This window comes from Panthera tigris, chromosome E1, assembly GCF_018350195.1.
Source record: "Panthera tigris isolate Pti1 chromosome E1, P.tigris_Pti1_mat1.1, whole genome shotgun sequence".
Classification (NCBI taxonomy): Eukaryota; Metazoa; Chordata; class Mammalia; order Carnivora; family Felidae; genus Panthera; species Panthera tigris.
The window spans coordinates 13,860,382-13,877,628 of record NC_056673.1 but is presented as its reverse complement, the minus strand read 5'-3'; the positions used below and the strand labels follow the sequence as shown (position 1 = coordinate 13,877,628).

The 17,247-nt window shown below is 45.6% G+C and overlaps 1 protein-coding gene across 5 annotated transcripts in view; it reads left to right on the top strand.

Moving 5' to 3' along the window:
• RAP1GAP2 (RAP1 GTPase activating protein 2) overlaps positions 1 to 17,247 on the top strand; it is a 191,696-nt gene that overhangs the window by 113,667 nt on the left and 60,782 nt on the right. For all 5 annotated transcript variants that reach the window (XR_006210997.1, XM_042965677.1, XM_042965676.1 and 2 more), the window contains exon 4: positions 13,891 to 13,926. Coding sequence is in view for 4 of the 5 variants with exons in the window: in XM_042965677.1 (XP_042821611.1) it covers positions 13,891 to 13,926 (36 nt within the window). In the remaining variant the exon portion in view is untranslated. The remainder of the gene's footprint in view (positions 1 to 13,890; positions 13,927 to 17,247) is intronic.

The window sequence follows — 17,247 nt, the reverse complement described above, 5'->3', positions numbered from 1 at the left end:
CCTGCCAAAGCCAGATTGTCCTTGAAGGCTCCGTGGATCTCTTGTTTCTTCCGTGCCAGGACCTTTGTACCGTCCTAGGGAACATGGGGGTCCTGGATTGACTGGGTGAGAGTGGGACTGCTGGGCTCTTCCTCACTCACAGATCTGTCTGCTGTGGGCTGGAGTGGGCCGTGTTACCCTCCTTTCTCTAGGAGAGCTGAGGGTGACAGTTTAGGGATGAGTGTGGGCAGTGACAGGACGCTTGTTTGGGGGTAGGGCTAAGGCGTCCTCCAAGTCTGAGGCCGTGCCACTGCTAGCTCCAGGACAGGGGGTGAGCCTGGTGACCCTGTGACTAAACAGAAATGGCCTGAACCCCCTGCACCTTGGCAGGGCTGTGGAGTGGCATGTTGGAGTTTTTAAGTTTATTTATTTATTTATTTATTTAGAGAGAGAGGGAGAGAGAGAGAGAGAGAGAGAGAGAGAGAGAGAGAGAGAATGAGAATCCCAAGCAGGCTTCACTCTGTCAGCACAGAGCGGAATGTGGGGCTTGGTCTCATGAACCGTGAGATCATGACCTGAGCCCAAACCAAGAGTTGACAATTGACTGAGCCACCCAGGCACCCCTGTTGGAGGGTTTTAAGCTGGAGACCAGTGTCGTCTGCTTTATCTTTCAGAAAGACCATGTGGCTATCACATGGGGAGCTGATTAGGGAGGCTCTGGTGTGGAGGCCGCTGCATGGTCCTGCTGAGGGACAGTGAGACCTGGTGGAGGCAGGGTGGATGCGGAGAAGTGCTCAGACTTGGGATGTATTTTGACAGTGGACTTGCAGTCAGATTGGGGGTGAGGGATGAGGGATAAAGAACCCAGTGATGACCCTGGAGATTTGTCCTGAGCTTCAGGATGGGTGGAGGAAGGCTTTCGAGGAAGAACATTAACAGGAGTTCCGTTGGGGCTTGTGAAGTCTGAGATGCCCATCAGACATGTGCGTGAGATGTGGAGTTGGCAAACCCAGATAGATCTGGACTTGAATCTGGGTTCTGCCTTTACTGGGTGTTTACTCTGGGCAGGTCGCTTAACCTCTCTGACCCTCCCACCCTCTCACCCACTCCCTGGGCACTTGTGAGGCTTCTGTCGTGGCATTTGTGAAGTGCTTGGTTCAGTGCCTGATGCATCATGGGTGCCCAACAGAGGACACCTTGGGGCTTGCTAAAATTTTGCCTACATCATCCCATTTTCCAGCCCAGGGACATTCCTATTGGCTTCCTATTGTACAGGGCAGAGCTTGGAACTTGTCTTGTGGGCTGATTTGGCCAAATCAGAGTTAATACCTGTATTCCTCAAACTATTCCAAAAAGTAGAAGAGGAAGGAAAGCTTCCAAATACATTGTACAAGGCCAGCATTATCCTGATGCCAAAACCAGCCAGAGACACCACAAGAAATCCATAGGCCAGTACCCCCGGTAAACATAGATTCAAAAATCCTCAGCAAAATATTAGCAAACTGCATACAGCAATACATTAAAAAGATCATTCGCCGCAATCAAGTGGGATTTATTCTGGAGATGCAAGGATAGTTCAATAATCGCAAATCAGTCAGTGTGATAAACCACATCAACAAAAAGAAGGATAAGAATCCCTCAATATAATAGAGAAATATGAAAACCCACAGCTGACATCATGCTCAGTAGTGGAAAACTGAGAGGTTTTCCTTTACAACCAGGAATAAGACAAGGATGTCCTATCTTGACACTTTTATTTGACATAGTACTGGAAGTTCTAGCCATAGCAATCAGACAAAAAAAAAAAAAAAAGTATACAAAGTGGTAAAGAAGTTAAATTGTCACTATTTGCAGATGACATTATTATACAAAGAAAATTCTAAAGACTCCACCAAAAAACTACTAGAAGTAATAAATGAATTCAGTAAAGTCACAGGATACAAAATTAATACCCAGAAATTGATAGTGTTTCTATACTCTAATAACAAAGTAGCAGAGAATTTAAGTAAACAATCCCATTTACAATTGAACCAAAAGAATGAAATACCTAGGAATAAACTTAACCAAGGAGGTGAAAGTCCTCCAAAAACTATAAAACATTGATGAAAGAAATTAAAGATGACACAAACAAATGGAAAGATATTCCATGCTTATGGATTGGAAGAATTAATATTGTTAAGATGTCCTTATTACCCAAAGGAATCTGCAGATTAAATTCAATCCCTACCAAAATACCAACGACATTCTTCACAAAGCTAGAACAAATAATTCTAAAATTTGTATGCAACCACAAAAGACTCCAAATAGCCAAAGCAATCTTGAAAAAGAAGAACATAACTAGAGGTATCACAATTCCAGATTTCAAGATATACTACAGAGCTGTAGTAATCAAAACAGTATGGTACTGGCACAAAAATAGACACATAGATCAATGGAACAGAATAGAGAGTCCAGAAATAAACCCACACTTACATGGTCAATTAATCTATGATAAAGGAGGCAAGAATACACAATGGAGAAAAGACCGTCTCTTTAATAGTGTTGGGAAAATTGGACAGCTATATGTAAAAGAATGAAACTGGACCACTTTCTTACAGAATACACAAAAATAAACTCAAAATGGATTAAAGACCTACTGTGAGACCTGCAACCATAAAAAGCCTAGAAGACTACACGGGTAGTAATTTCTCTGACATTGACCATAGCAACATTTTTCTAGACATGTCTCCTATGGCAAGGGAAACAAAAACAAAAATAAACTATTGGGATGACATAAAAATAAAAAATCTTTTGCATAGCAAAGGAAACCATCAACAAAATAGAAAGACAGTTTAGTGAATGAGAGAAGATATTTTCAAATGATATATCTGATAAGGGGTTAATATCCAAAAGAACTTACACAACTCAACACCAAAAATTTAAAAAACCCACCCAGTGGTTCAGTCAGTTGAGTGTCTGGCTCTCGATTTCAGTTCAGGTCATGATCCCAGGGTTGTGGGATCGAACCCCATGTCTGGCCTGTGCTGAGCGTGGAGCTTGCTCGGGATTCTCTCTCCCTATCCCTCTCCCCTAGTCATGCTTCCCCTACCCCAGCCTCTCAAATAAAAAAACAAACAGACAAACAAACAAACCACTCATATCCAATAGTCTGGTTAAAAAACAGGCAGAGAACCTGAACAGATATTTCTCCAAAGAACATATACAGATGGTCAGCAGACACATGAGAAGATGCTCAACTTCACTCATCATCAGGAAGATGCAAATTAAAACCACAATGAGATGTCACTTTACACATGCCAGAATGGCTAGAAATAATAAGTGTTGGCAAGGATGTGGGGAAAGATGAATCCTCATATACTGGTAGTGTGAATGTAAATTGGTGAGGCCACTGTGGAAAACAGTGGAAGTTCCTCAAAAAATTAAAAATAGAATTACCATATGATCCAGTAAATCCACTATGAAGAAGAATACGAAAACACTAATTTGAAAAGATACATGCACCCCTGTGTTTATTGCCACATTAGTTACAATATAGCCAAGATGTGAAAACGGCATGTCTGTTAACCAATGGATAAGGAAGATGTGGTATATATGTATTCAGTGGAATATCACGTAGCCATAAGGATGAGATTGTGCCATTTGAGACAACATGGATGGACCTAGAGGGTATTGTGCTAAGTGAAATGTCAGACTGAGAAAGACAAATGCAGATGATTTTACTCATAAGCGGAATCTGAAAAATCCCAAATGAGTAAACAAAGGGCAGAATCGGACTAATGAATACATAGAGCAGACTAACGGTTGCCATCAGTTTTGGGAGGGGTTTGGAGGATTGGGCAAAATGGGTGAAGGGGAGTGGGAGATACAGGCTTCTAGTTATGGAATGAGTAACTCATGGGGATAAAGGACAGCAGCATAAAGAATACAGTCAGTGACATTGTAGTAATAGTGAGGTATCAGGACAGGTGGTAGCTACTCTTGTTGGTGAACATAGCAAAATGTGTAAACTAGTCAAACCTACGCCTGAAACTAATGTAACTCAATTGTACTACAAAAAAAATGTTTTGGCAGAATGTTTTCCCTTGAGTTTCCAGATCAGCTGTAGGATCAGCTTTTCAATTTCTACAAAGAATCCAAGTGGGATTCTAATAGAGGTTGCATTCTAGATTGTTTTGGGTAGTATTGCTATTTTAAGAATATTGTCTTCCAACCCATGAGCAAGGGATGTCGTATCATTTATTTATGTCTTTTTAAATTTCTTTCATCACTGTTTTGTAGTTTTCAGGGTACAAATATTTCACCCCCTTGGTAAAATTATAGTAGATTTTTAAAAATGCTATTGTAAATGGAATGGTTTTCTTAATTTTCTTCTCAGATTTCTCATTGCTCATATATAAAAACAACTGAATTTTGTTTGTTGAGCTTGTAACAAACGGTTTTAAATGTCCTTTATTAGCTTTAGTAACGTGTGCGTGCGTGTGTGTGTGTGTGTGTGTGTGTGTGTGTGTGTGTATTCTTTGGATTTTTCCATATTGGTTCATGTCATCTATAAATTGAGATTGTTTTATTTCTTCCTTTCCAATTTGGATGCCTTTTATTTCTTTCTCTTACCTAATTGCTTTGGCTAGAATTTTTAGTACACTGAATAGTAGTGGTGAGAGTGGGTATCCTTATTTGGTTCCTGGTCTTATGGATAAGTTTTCAGTATGCTTTCAGTGTCATTGAGCATGACTTGGGTTTATAAAAAAAAAAAAAAAAAAAGTCCTTTATCATATTGAGGAAGTTTCTTTCTATTTTTAGTTTTCTGAGTATTTTTATTATTGGATTTTGTCAAGTGCTCTTTCTGTATTAGTTGAGATGATCATGTGTCCCTCCCCCCTCCCCCCATTCTATTAATATGATGTATTACCTTGATTTTCCTATGTTGGACCAACCTTGCATTCCTGGGATAAATCCCATGTGGTCATGGCATATGGCACGCTGTTCAATTTGGTTTGCTACTGTTTTGTTGAGGATTTTTGCGTCTGTATCCAGCAGGGATACTGGTCTGTAGTTTCCTACCCTTGTAGTTTCTTTGTATGGTTTTGATAATGAGTTAGGAAGTGTTCCCTCCTCTTATATATTCTGGAAGAGTTTATGAAGGATTGGTGGTAATTCTTCTACTTCCTCCTCCTCCCCTTCCTCCCCATTTCTTTTCCCCATCCTCCCCCTCCCCCCCCCCCTTTTTTTTTTTTCTAAGTAGGCTCTAAGCCCAGCATGGTGCCCAGGTGGTAATTCTTCTTGAAATGTTTGTTAGAATTTACCATGTTGCCATCTGATCCTGGACTTTTCTTTTTGGGAAGTTTTTTGATTATTGAATCAATCTTTTCACTTAGCCCTTCACTCTTATGCTACTTGCTTGGTACCTGTAGTCATTTGCATTTTCGAATCCTTGGAGATTTAAATAGAATTCTGCCTAATTTTTAAGATGTTCCATAAGAACCCAGCCATCTTCCCATCCTTCCTGATGCTGTTCCACCTCTGCTCTGGCCAGGTTGGTCCCTGTCACACATCACCTTCATTAAGTACAATGAATTCCACAAGTTAGTGGTTCTCAGTGTGATCTCTAGACCAGGAGTATCAGTATCACCTGGCAACTTGTTATAAATGGAGCTTCTCTGGCCAGGAATTAGAAGCTTGCGGGGGGAGGTGGCTCGAAACCCGTTTTTCAACGAGCCCTTCAGGCAATTCTGTTGCATCACGGTTGTCATAGTAAATAAAGACCCCTGGAGGCTCCTGGCCCAAGATGACACAGCTGAAGTAGTGTCTCCAGGCGCCAGCAGCCGAGGAGCTGTGCTCAATGTGAATTGGTGGGATTGGAGCCCAAAGAAGGGAAAGAGGAGCAAGAAGGTAGGATAAGAGAGAAGGGGAGGGAGGCTTGCATGGAGCACTCCCTGTGCCTGGATGCAACTTACTGGAGGTGCCAGTTGGGGGTAGGGTTGGCTGTCCAGGATGAGGGGTACAGTCTGTGGCCAAAGAGCAGACAGTACTTACTGGCATCAGCACTGGCCTCTTTAGCCCAGACTCCTAAGCCGAAGACTCAGCCTCCACCGCCTGCTTCGTTCTTGGCTTGCTTGGCAGAGTAATCAGTCTCTCATTCAGCACGTGTTCCTGGAGCATCTCCTATGTGCCAGGCAATTCTAGGCCCAAGGACATAGCAGTGAACGAAATCAAGGGCCTGCCTATGAGGATCTCCTATTCTAGCGAACCTACCCTTTGTCTTCTTGTGGGGAACATCCCCAGCGTTTTCCGCAGGCTTTGGCAGCTAGGCTGGTGGCCAGCTGGCCCCTTCTCCCTGCCCGCGCTGTGGAGGGGGACCTCTAGGCCAGCAGCAGAGTTAGAGCAGTGAGACTTGCGCTCTGGCTAGGCAGCCATGGGACATATCCTGTCTGGCTCCCTGTGGGGGGTGTGCTCTGTGTTCCTTAGCTCTCCCAACCTTCCAAAAATCTCTTTACAAAACTCTCCAGAAATCCTTTTCTTTTGCAGTGTCTTCCTTGCCTATGGGGACAGGAAGCTTGCTCTGTTTCCCTCTTCCCCCAGCACCACCCAGCCCATGTCTCCATCCCATTTTCCTGGAAGCACCTTCTCCTCCATCCTTGTCTTGTTTCCATGTCTCTTGTTGCCGTCGACACACCTTTGCCTCTTTGGTGTGTCCTAGATTCAGATAGGCAGGGACAAGGAGACAGTTGCTACCGTGCACGAGCGTGTTGTGTTGGGTGCTCTGCCAGGCTCTGCAGACTGGCTCACGTTACCCCACCGCAGCCCACTCCCAGGCGCAGGTGCTCAGACGACACCGTCCTGTGCTGTGAGCAGCGGGCGTGTGGTACGTCCTGGGCAGGGGTTGTAGAAAGGCCGTTCACGTGTAAACACATCCTGTCTCCAGGAGGGGAAGAAAGGAGCTCAGAGCTAGGGCAGGTTGCCTAGCAGGGACCCTATGGGCAGCAGGTGGCTGGCAGTGAGTGTCCCTTCTCCAAGTAGGGTCGGGGGGAGGATGAGGGAGAGAGAGGGGGCAGTGCTGGTGGAGACCTCCCCAGCTGAGATATAGCAAGAAGGAAAGAACAGGTGGCTGCTTGTCTGCAGGGAAAGGCCGCATCCAGATGTAGGGCTGCTGTGGACCAGATGGAGGTAGGGCGCAGGGCAGCGAGATGGAGGTCTGTGGCCTCCTACACTGTGCTCCTTCATGGCTGCTTCTCCGTTGCCTGGGCAGGGGCTGACACCCAAGTGAACAAGGGGGGGCGTCTGGAGGATTTCTTGAGGCTGACCTTGCAGGTGCTGTTCTCTTCTGCTCCTGCTGCCTTAGACCTCCTCCTGCATTCACCCCCAAGGACTCGCTTTGCCCTTCTAGAGGAAGGCCTGATGTTTTCTATATTGGGAGGTGGAGAGGACAGGGGTGGAATCCAAACAAAAGCCTGGGGCCCAATCTGTGACTTCCTTGGTTGAGCGCTGGCTCTCTGTGATTATCTCATGGCTTACTTGATTGGCTGTTAAAGGGGAGCCCAAGGGGACACGCTGGCTGTGGCTGGGATTTGGGTGGCAACCGTTGTTGCTAATAATAAATGGGACAGCTGAGCGGATGCTATTGATGAGGAGACTGAATTACATTTCTCTGTGACAATCCAATGCTGGCTTCCTGATGGAGGGGGAATTCCCTTCCTGAGGATGCCTCGGGCGGGACTTCATTCTGTCTTGAAGGGCCTACGGGACAGTGCTAGTGAGTCAGTAAGCATTTATTGAGTGCGTTCTGTGTGCTCTTGGCTGTGTGACGCAATCTCGGGGGTGTGGACGGCGGTAGGTGTGAGTGGCCGCAGCTGCTGTTCCCGGCTGGCCTGAGTCACCCTGCTTCCGGGTGGAAAAAGAGACTTGCTCTTTGCCATGGCTGGACTGTCCCATAGGAAAGTTCAGTGACTCACCGAGAAGTGGGGCCGGCACAGCTGAGGCCAAGTTGCCACTGTTCTCTGCTCTTGGGCTCTGTCCACGCAGGAGTCGCTGCCCAGTGCATTCCTCAGGCCCGAGGCCGGATCTCAGCCCTCAGCCTCCCATCTGTGCCAGCCCCAGCATCCTCACTTGGGAAACGCAAACCCATTTTTAACAGTAATCTAAACACACTGCCTCTGGGAAGACTGATAAAGCTGTGTTCTAAATCCGGAACTGTCCTAAAGCTTCCAGACCATCTCTCAAAAGGACACAGCTCACTTCCAGAGCAAGCTTTCTTTTTAGTTTTTTTTTTCTATGTTTGTTTATTTTTGAGAGACACAGAGAGACTGTGAGCGGGGGAGGGTAGAGAGAGAGAGGGAGACACAGAATCCGAAGCAGGCTCCAGGCTCTGAGGTGTCAGCACAGAGCCCGATGTGGGGCTTGAACCTACAAACCGTGAGATCATGACATGGGCCAAAGTTGGATGCTTAAACAAGGCTTAACCGACTGAGCTACCAGGCGCCCCCCAGAGCAAGCTTTCTAAGTGGTAAATAGCAACTACCAGCAGGAACTGCGTGCTCGCCTTGGACCAGGCCCCGTCTGGTACTTCCTGTTCACGTTCTCACTTCGCCCTCACGTGAGCCTTGAAAGGCCTGTCTGCCTTGTTGATCCACTCACTGTTCATTGAGCACACATCATGCTTCTTCATCTATCCACCTCTGTCCACACAGTAACCACTGCCTGTAATGGCCTCTTCCCCCTCCCTAGCAAAGTGATTTCAAAGTGATTTCTGTTTATCTTTTAAGGTCTAGTGGGATCCCGCTTCTCGCCAGAAGCCTTCCTTGATGGGGTGGTGTTAAAATGTGTCCACACATTTTTTGATACTTCCCTCCTCAAGAGGTGGAAGCTAATTCCACCCCCCCCCCCCTTGAGTGTGAGCTGGTTGTGTGGTTGTGGGCACTCGCATCCAATGAATAGGACAAGGGGGAAGGGATGGTGTGCAGTTTCACAGACGAGGTCGTAAGAGGTGCTGTAGCTTTGCCTCTCAGATCACTCACTCCGGGGGGAGTCAGCTGCAGTATTTTGAGGACATGCAAGCAGCCTCTGGAGAGGTGTGTGTGATGGAGGATGGGGCCTCCTGGCAGCAGCTTTGTGAGCAGATCCCTCAGCCCCAACCAGGTCTTCAGGTGATGCAGCCCCCGTTCATGTCCTGACTGTAGCCACCTGAGGAACTCCGAGCTGGAACCGTACAATGAAACCACTTCTGCATTCCTGAGCCAAAGAAATTTAGAGTCACTAAGTTTTGGAGTCATTTGTCACACAGGAGTAGAGAACTCATACACTTGACCTTCCAGCCAGAAGTGCTTCATGCCTCCTCTGAACCACTGTGACACTGGTCATCTGTAACAATGCTGAGCAGCTTTGTCTAATAATTGAGATGAAATACCCTGGAGTCCTCGCCTGGCACTTGCAGTATCTAGTCCGTGCCTTGCAGGTGCTTAATCATTTGGGGTTAACAGATCAGACAATACAAGGGCATTGTCTAAGAACACACAAATACGTATTTTGTTCCCCACAAAAGATCTTTTGATTGCCGCTTTTCATGGATAACAGAGAGTAAACTGGATAGGAGGGTCATTTGGGAGAGCCTCAGTCTGTAATCCACAGAGCCACGGTCAGAGCCGGGAATGAATTGGCCCGAATCCAGGGGCTTTCTGTGGACACCAAAGGCAGTGTACTTGTGTCCCTGGATACCCGGTAATGAAGACGAGAGAAGGGCCTGGGGCAGGGGCTGAGGGAAACAAAGAAAGGAATGCCAGAGCTTTTGCTGTGTGTCGAAGCCTTAAGAACTATTGCTGGGTAACAAGTTACTCCAAAAATAATTTATAGTTGTTGCAGATAATTTAAAAAATACTGAAAAGAAAAAAGGAAAAAAAAATATCCTTAACCCATAACTTATTTTGACATTTATCCTTCAAGTTAGTATTTTTTGTCTGGATGAGTGATGTGTGTATGCACATCAGACCTATCTATCTGTATCGATACCTACATACCTATGCATATCTATGTATTTTATACCTGTATATTGATATCTTTATGTGTATATCATATAGGGGATACACACACACAAATAGGTTTTTTATATCTAATTGAAAAAAAATGGGATCACCTAAATTCCATTTGTCTCACTTAGCAGTGCATCTCGAATCTTTTATTAAAAATTTTTTTTTTTTATTTTGGAGACTGCGAGTGGGGGAGAGGGGCAGATATATGATTTGCAAATATTTCTCCTATTTTGTGAGGTTGTCTTTTCACTTGAGAGTGTCTGTTGAAGTACAAAAGTTTTTAATTTCGGTGAAATTAAATCTAAATTATTGTTTTTTGTTTTTGCTGCTTATGCTTTGGGTGTCATATCTAAGAATCCATTCCATATGCAGTGTCACAAAGACTTACTCCTATGTTTTCTTCTTCTAAGAGTTTTATTTATTTTATTTAAACATTTTTTTAAATGTTTACTTTTGAGACAGAGAGAGACAGAGAGCATGAGTGGGGGAGGGGCAGAGAGAGAGAGAGGGAGACACAGAATCTGAAGCAGGCTCCAGGCTCTGAGCTGTTAGCACAGAGCCAGACGCGGGGCTTGAACTCATGCACCGTGAGATCATGACATGAGCCAAAGTTAGACACTCAACTGACTGAGCCAACCCATATGTTCCTTCTTCTAAGAGTTTTATAATTTTAGCTCTTATATCTAGGTTGTTGATTCATTTTCAGTTCATTTCAGTAGATGGTGTGATCTAAGGGTCCAACCTCATTCTTTTGCACATGGCTATCTAGTTTTCCCAACATGATTTGTTGAAAAGACCCCGTTGAATAGTCTTGGCACCCTTGTTGAAGACCGATTGCCATAGATCTATGGATGTGTTTCTGAACTGTCACTTTCATTCCATGGACCTACAGGCCTATCCTGTGTCAGTACCACACTGTCTTGATTGTTTTGCTTTGCAGTAAGTTTGAAATTGGGAAGTATGAGTCCTCCAACTTTGTTCTTTTGGCTGTTCTGGGCCCCTTGAATGTCAGTGTCAATTTTAGGATTACTTTTTAATTTCTACAAAGGATTCAGCTAGGATTTTGATAGAGATTGCGTTGAATCTGCAGATCAGTTTGGAGGGTGTAGATCTCCTAATCATACCAACCCTTCTAGTTGTGATCATGGGATTTATCTCCATTTGTTTTTAACTTCTTTAATTTCTGTCATCAATGTCTTGTGCTTTTCAGAGTATATGTTTTTCATTTATTTTGTTAAATCTACATGTAAGTATTTTATTCTCTTTGATGCTATTAAAATGGAATTCTTAATTTTATTTTCATTGTCCATTGATAGTATATAGCAAAGCAATTTTTTTTTGGTAGGTTGATCTTGTGTCTTGCGTCCTGAACTCATTTATTATATTATTTTTAGTAAGTTTTGCTTAGTGAATTCCTTATTTCTCTATATAAGATTATGTGAATAGAGAGTTTCAGTTCTTCCCTTCCAGTTCGGATGCCTTTTATATAGTTTTTTTGTGTTTTTTTTTTTTTCTTTTGCTCAACTGTTCGGGCTAGAACATCTAACACAATGATAAACAGAAATGATGACAGTGGATATTCTGGTCTTATACCTTCTTTTATGGACAAAGTATCTAGTTTCCCATTATTAAGAATATTATTACCTGTGATTTTTTTTTTTTTTTTTTGTAAACGCCCTTTATCATGTTGAGGAATTTCCCTTCTATCTAGTTTGGTGTGTGTGTGTGTGTGTGTGTGTGTGTGTATGTATGTGTGTGTTTAATTTTACTCAAGAAAGGGTTTTGAATTTTGTCAAATGCTTTCTTTAGTCTTTGAGTTGATAATACGGTTTTTGTTTTTATTCCTCTGGTTTTTATATTCATTGATTTTTGGATGTTAAACCAACTTTGCATGACTGTAATAAGTCCCACCCAGTCATGATGTATAATTCTTTTTAGAAGGTGCCGGATTCAGTTTGCTAGTATTTTTGAGAATTTTTGTGTCTATATCCATGAACTATATTGGTCTGTAGTTTTCTTGTGATGACTTTGGTTTTGGTGTCGGGGTAATACTAGTCTTCTAGAATAAGTTGGGAAGTGTTCCCTCTCCTATTTTAAGAGTTTCTGAGGAATTAGTATTACTTCTTCTCTAATGGCAGGATTTACAGCTGAAGCCATCTGGACCTGGGCTTTCTTTGTGTAGCTTTTTGATTACTAATTCAATTTCTTTTTTTATGAAATATATATATATATATATATATATATATATATATATATTTAGATTTGCCGTTTCTTTGAGTCAGTTTCAGTAGTTTGTGTATTGCTTGGAATTGTCCATTTCATCCAAGTTATTTAACATATTGACACCTATTTGTGGTATTTGAACGTAGCTCATCGTAACCCAAACAGTGGTGCGGTGAACATTCATCCTCTTGTTCCCATGGAAGTGTGTTCACAGCCCAGATTCTTAGAAGAGGAATTGCTGGGTCAGAAGTCTGTGCGTGCAAATGTTGATGGTTTCTCCCCTTTCGTCCTCTTCCTACTCATCTTTCTCCCCTTACTGATTTGTATAAATTCTTTCTGTCCAGGAATCTTGGTCTCCTGGAGGTTGGAGCTAAGAAGGATGCACAGAATCAGTGGGGAGGATAGGTTTGGGAGTTGTGTGTTTGACAGCTCCTTCTGGTCAGGGGTGCTGATGTGGTGAAACTTGTCATCCACTCTGTATATTCACAGGTGGGGTTTCCAGACCCTTAAGCCCAAACTGCTGGTGGGTCAGAGACTCTTGCCTCTGATAGGCCAGCTTTGATCTGGGACAGGTCATTTGAAGCCAGGTGACTCCTCAAGCGTTCTTCCCGCGGTGGTTCTCTCTGGGAATTCTGAGGGCGGGGGGGCTCCTGGTGATTCTGGCCCATTGGTGCCTGTGGAGGAAGGGAGGGATGCCCTACCTCTGCGTAAAGGAGTGACAAGATATCCTCGTTTTTCATTATCACTGCTTTTGTTTTCTTTTGTTTTGTTTTCTTTTGTTTTGTTTTCTTTTGTTGTCTTTTCTTTTCTTTCCCGTTCATCTGAGGACTATGTTCTGGGTGCTCGTTAACTCACGGCTTGCCAGTGCCCCGATGTGGGCAGTGATGTTGTGACCAGACAGTGTAGCTGTTTCTATGGAGGGGAAGCTGCTGAGAGCTCTCTGTGTGCATTTTGTTAGGGCAGAGCTTTTAGCCACTCAACCCCCCCCCCTCCGCCCCCCTTTTCCACTTCCTGTTTCTCCTTTTTGCCTTTACCTGGAATTTACAAAGGCTGGCACCAAAGTGGGTTAAAGATTTGGATTTACATAGTTCGAGATTTAAAAAAAAATCTCTCCAGGTCCCTGGAGGCTGCAGTTGGGTCGTTTTCAGGCTTTGCTCACAAGCTCCAGGGTCCCAAAGAGGTGCTCTGGAGGCAGGGGACAGGGGCAGGCACATTTGGAACTCAAGCCCCCATGGCTGTCCTGGCCAGGGTCCCTGGAGGGCTGTGTTGCTACTAAAGTTGGAAAGCTACTTGTGTTGGACTCCTTGGCCTCACTGTTGGGTTGAAAATATTCCAAACATGACTCCTTCTGGAGGCTTCATCCTGGGGCTGACAGGTGCTTTAGGGAACTTGGCTTTTCCCAGGGGCCGTATAGACTCCTCTCTCTTGACAGAGACTGAGCGGCTGCTCTCCCCAGGGCCATTCGCCAGCCTGTGCATGTTTCGTTTTTTCTTTTGTTGTATGGGGCATTCTGGCCCTCCAGCCCTGCAAAGGCAAAATCAAATTACCTTCTCTCTTGATCCAAATGACTCTCATCCCCCGGGAAGCCCTGGGCTAAGTTTGCAGACAGTTGGTAAGGAGGCTTTCTCAGCAGACCTCCTGACTGATGTATCTTCTTTGTGTCTTTCAGTCTGCGGAGTTCTTTGAGATGCTGGAGAAAATGCAGGTGAGCCTCGCCAAAGTGGGGTAGCTGAGCCATGGGTGGCGGGCGTGCTGTAGTGACCTTGGGGGATACGACACCAGGCAGAACCTGGGAGCCTTGGAGGGAAGGGAAGAGAAGAGAGAACTCGTAGCCTGAACTACCTAAGGCCATTTTCATGCTGAGCAGCAGGAGGATTCTGGGAAGCTCCTGCCTGAAGGAAAAAACCAGAAAATCTCCTCCGGTAGAACAGATGCAATACACAACCTCACAGATGTGGAGAGGGCTTGAAAGGGTCCGTTGTTCCTGGGATGGGTTGGGAAGAAAGTCGGAAAAAGAAAGCCCTTTCCTAGGGGCGCATCTTGAGTCTGGGAGGCAGAGCTTCGGGTGAGAGACCCACCCGAGGTTGAACCCTGCACCCAACACTTGCTAGCACAAGTTCCTTCCTTTTTCTGAGCCTTCTGGCTCCTGTTTTCTATCTGTTCACAGCACTGTTTTCACCTCCCTCTGACACCAAATGTGTGGTTGTTTTCCCCCCACCGAACAATTCTGTGACACCAGCTTGGTGTCCTGCAGTTCAGCTCCATTCTGACACTGTCTACCAGAGAGAGCGTCAGATCCCACAGGGTATGGGCTCTGCCCCGCAAGCCTGCCCCCTGCCCGCTTCAGATGCCGGCCACGAGTCTGTGGTCACCTCTGCTTCTGACCAACAGGCTATGAATTTGAGGGTCCCATGATTCCCTGCTCGGGTTCTATTCATTTGCTAGAGTGGCTCAGAGAACTCAGAACAGTTTACTTACTAGATTATCAATTGATTATAAAGGGATATAACTCAGGAACAGCCCGATGGAAGAGTTGTGGAGGGCAAGGTATGCGGGAAGGCCGGGAAGAGCTTCTGTGTCCTCTGGATGTATCTCTCTCCCAGCGCGGCCATGTACTCACCAACCCGGAAGCTCCCTGAACCCATCATTTGGGTTTTTTATAGAGACTTTATTACTTAGGCATGATCGATTAAACCATTGGCCACTGGAGATTGATTCAGCCTCCAGCCCCTCTCCCCTCCCACGAGGTTGGGGAGGTGGGACTGAAGGTTTGGAGCCTCTAATGGTGGTTGGTTCCCCTGGCAACCAGCTCCATCCTTAGGGGTGTCCCAAAAGTCACCTCATTAACAAACTTATAAATAACCTTCTTGCTTTCACCTTTATGGCTCTGGAGCTGTTTCAGGAACCAAGGACAAAAGACCAAATATTGTAACAAAAGATGCTTCTGAATGCTCCCATTGCTCTCGTCACTTACGAGATTCAACAGGCTGTAGGAGTTCTGTGCCAGGAATGGGTGAAGACCAAAGTATTTGTTGTTATAAATCATGCCACAGCCCTTATAAATAATAACAGAAATACCCACTCACACGATTGTTGGGATGAAATGAACTAATGTATGTAAATACTTGATAAGCATTGCATAAAAATCAGTGTTCAAAATGGATTTGGGGGGGCACTTTATAATTACTCCTCACCAAGGGACGAGGGCTCACAGGTAAGAACTGGTGCCCTGGGGAATTTGGGGGGACGTCCAGAAGGCTTAACTGATATGGGTGGGAAGGAGACGCTGACAATAGCACATGTATTTAAAAATTAAAAAAAAATTTTTTTAATGTTTATTTTTGAGAGACAGAGAGAGCATGAACAGAGCATGAACAGGGAAGGGGCAGAGAGAGAGGGAGACACAGAATCAGAAACAGGATCCAGGCTCTGAGCTGTCAGCACAGAGCCCAATGTGAGGCTCGAACCCACGAACCACAAGATCATGACCTGAGCCTAAGTCGGTCGCTTAACCGACTGAGTCACTCCGGGGCCCCTAAAATTAAAAAAAAGTTTATTTTTGAGAGCCAGCACTAGTGGGGGAGGGGCAGGGAGGGCGACAGAGAATCCAAAGAGGGCTCTGTGCTGACAGCAAAGCGTCCGATGTGGGGCTTAGAACTCACAAACGAGCCATGAGATCATGACCTGAGCCGCAGTCAGATGCTTAACCAACTGAGCCACCCAAGCACCCCAGTAGCACATGTGTTTTAAGCACTTTTCTCGGCTCAGACAGTAACAAGTCTTAGCTCATTTCTTCCTGAAAAGTCTGCAGGAAGCAGCTGTATTATTATCATTATCCTCTTTTCACAGGTGGGAAAACTGAGGCACAGAGATCTTACTTAAAGCACTCAAGGGTTGTGGGTAGTAAGTAGCTTCAGAGTCAGAAGGCTTAGCCATTATGTTATGATGCTTTCTACCCTGAGTAGATGCTACAGGTCCAGGGAAAGAAGATTCCATGGTAATGGCGTGGAAGCTCTGGAGGAGAGGCAGTTAGGGTGCCACTGCGGTCCTGCGATGCAGGTGGAGACACTGAGGTGCTCACAGGAAAGCCAGGTCTCCCTAATGATGGGGAAGGGGAGGGACCGTTTGAGGGAGAAGTATTGTAGTGGTTGTGTCATTATCACCCAGAAGTTACTAAGATCCTCCAGCAGTGTGTGGACTGCAGACCGATTTTACATACATTTAGGGACTTACAGTCGGGTTGTGGAAACAGGGGTGGCGTGTGCCTTGGCAGCGAGGGGTGGGAGACCGTGCGCAGCTACGTGCTCTGCTGCCTGGAGTAAAGCTGGGATTTTCACCGGAGCCCATGAGATCCTGACACTCTGGGAAGCTGGCAGGGGATTTGCAGCTCCCCCTGCCTTCTCTTTGTTTGGTCCCACAATCCACCCATCCATCCCTCACCCCCAGCTGGAGACCCCCGCCTCCCCTGCAAAGGGCTCTCCCAGTACATAATTCAGCCCTACTTAACTGGCCTCCTGCTGGTCTGCCTTCTCTGTGTCCAGGCTGCTGGGCTTGACTTCTCAACTAGATTGGGACCCTCCTGAGGGCAGGGGTTTGGTTTTTATGCTCTGTACGTTTGTGGCAGCAGACACCCGAGGGCTTGCCTGTTCCATCTCCGTTGAGACGGCCAGGAGCTGAAATCCAACTGCCTGGGGTTTAGGTCCCTGCCCACTGGGCCCCGGCCTCCAAGGGGCCCACACTTTCCAGCTCTTCTGTATGTACAAAACTCATATATGGGGAAATGGTGGGAGCGAAGCAGGTGGCATGGTGTGGCCAGATCCTGTCCTTGGGCGTGGGCCACCTCTTCTCACGCTGTGGTTGTGGAGACTGACTTTCAGAGAAGTCAGTGCCCAGGGCACTCTGCGAGTCATGGAGAGCTGGAACTCAGATCTGGGACTCCTGACCTCCCCTCCACCCCCCGCCATCCCCCGACAGTGGAGGAATTGGAAGAAGGGCACAATCCCTATGAAGCAACCGAGACTGAGGT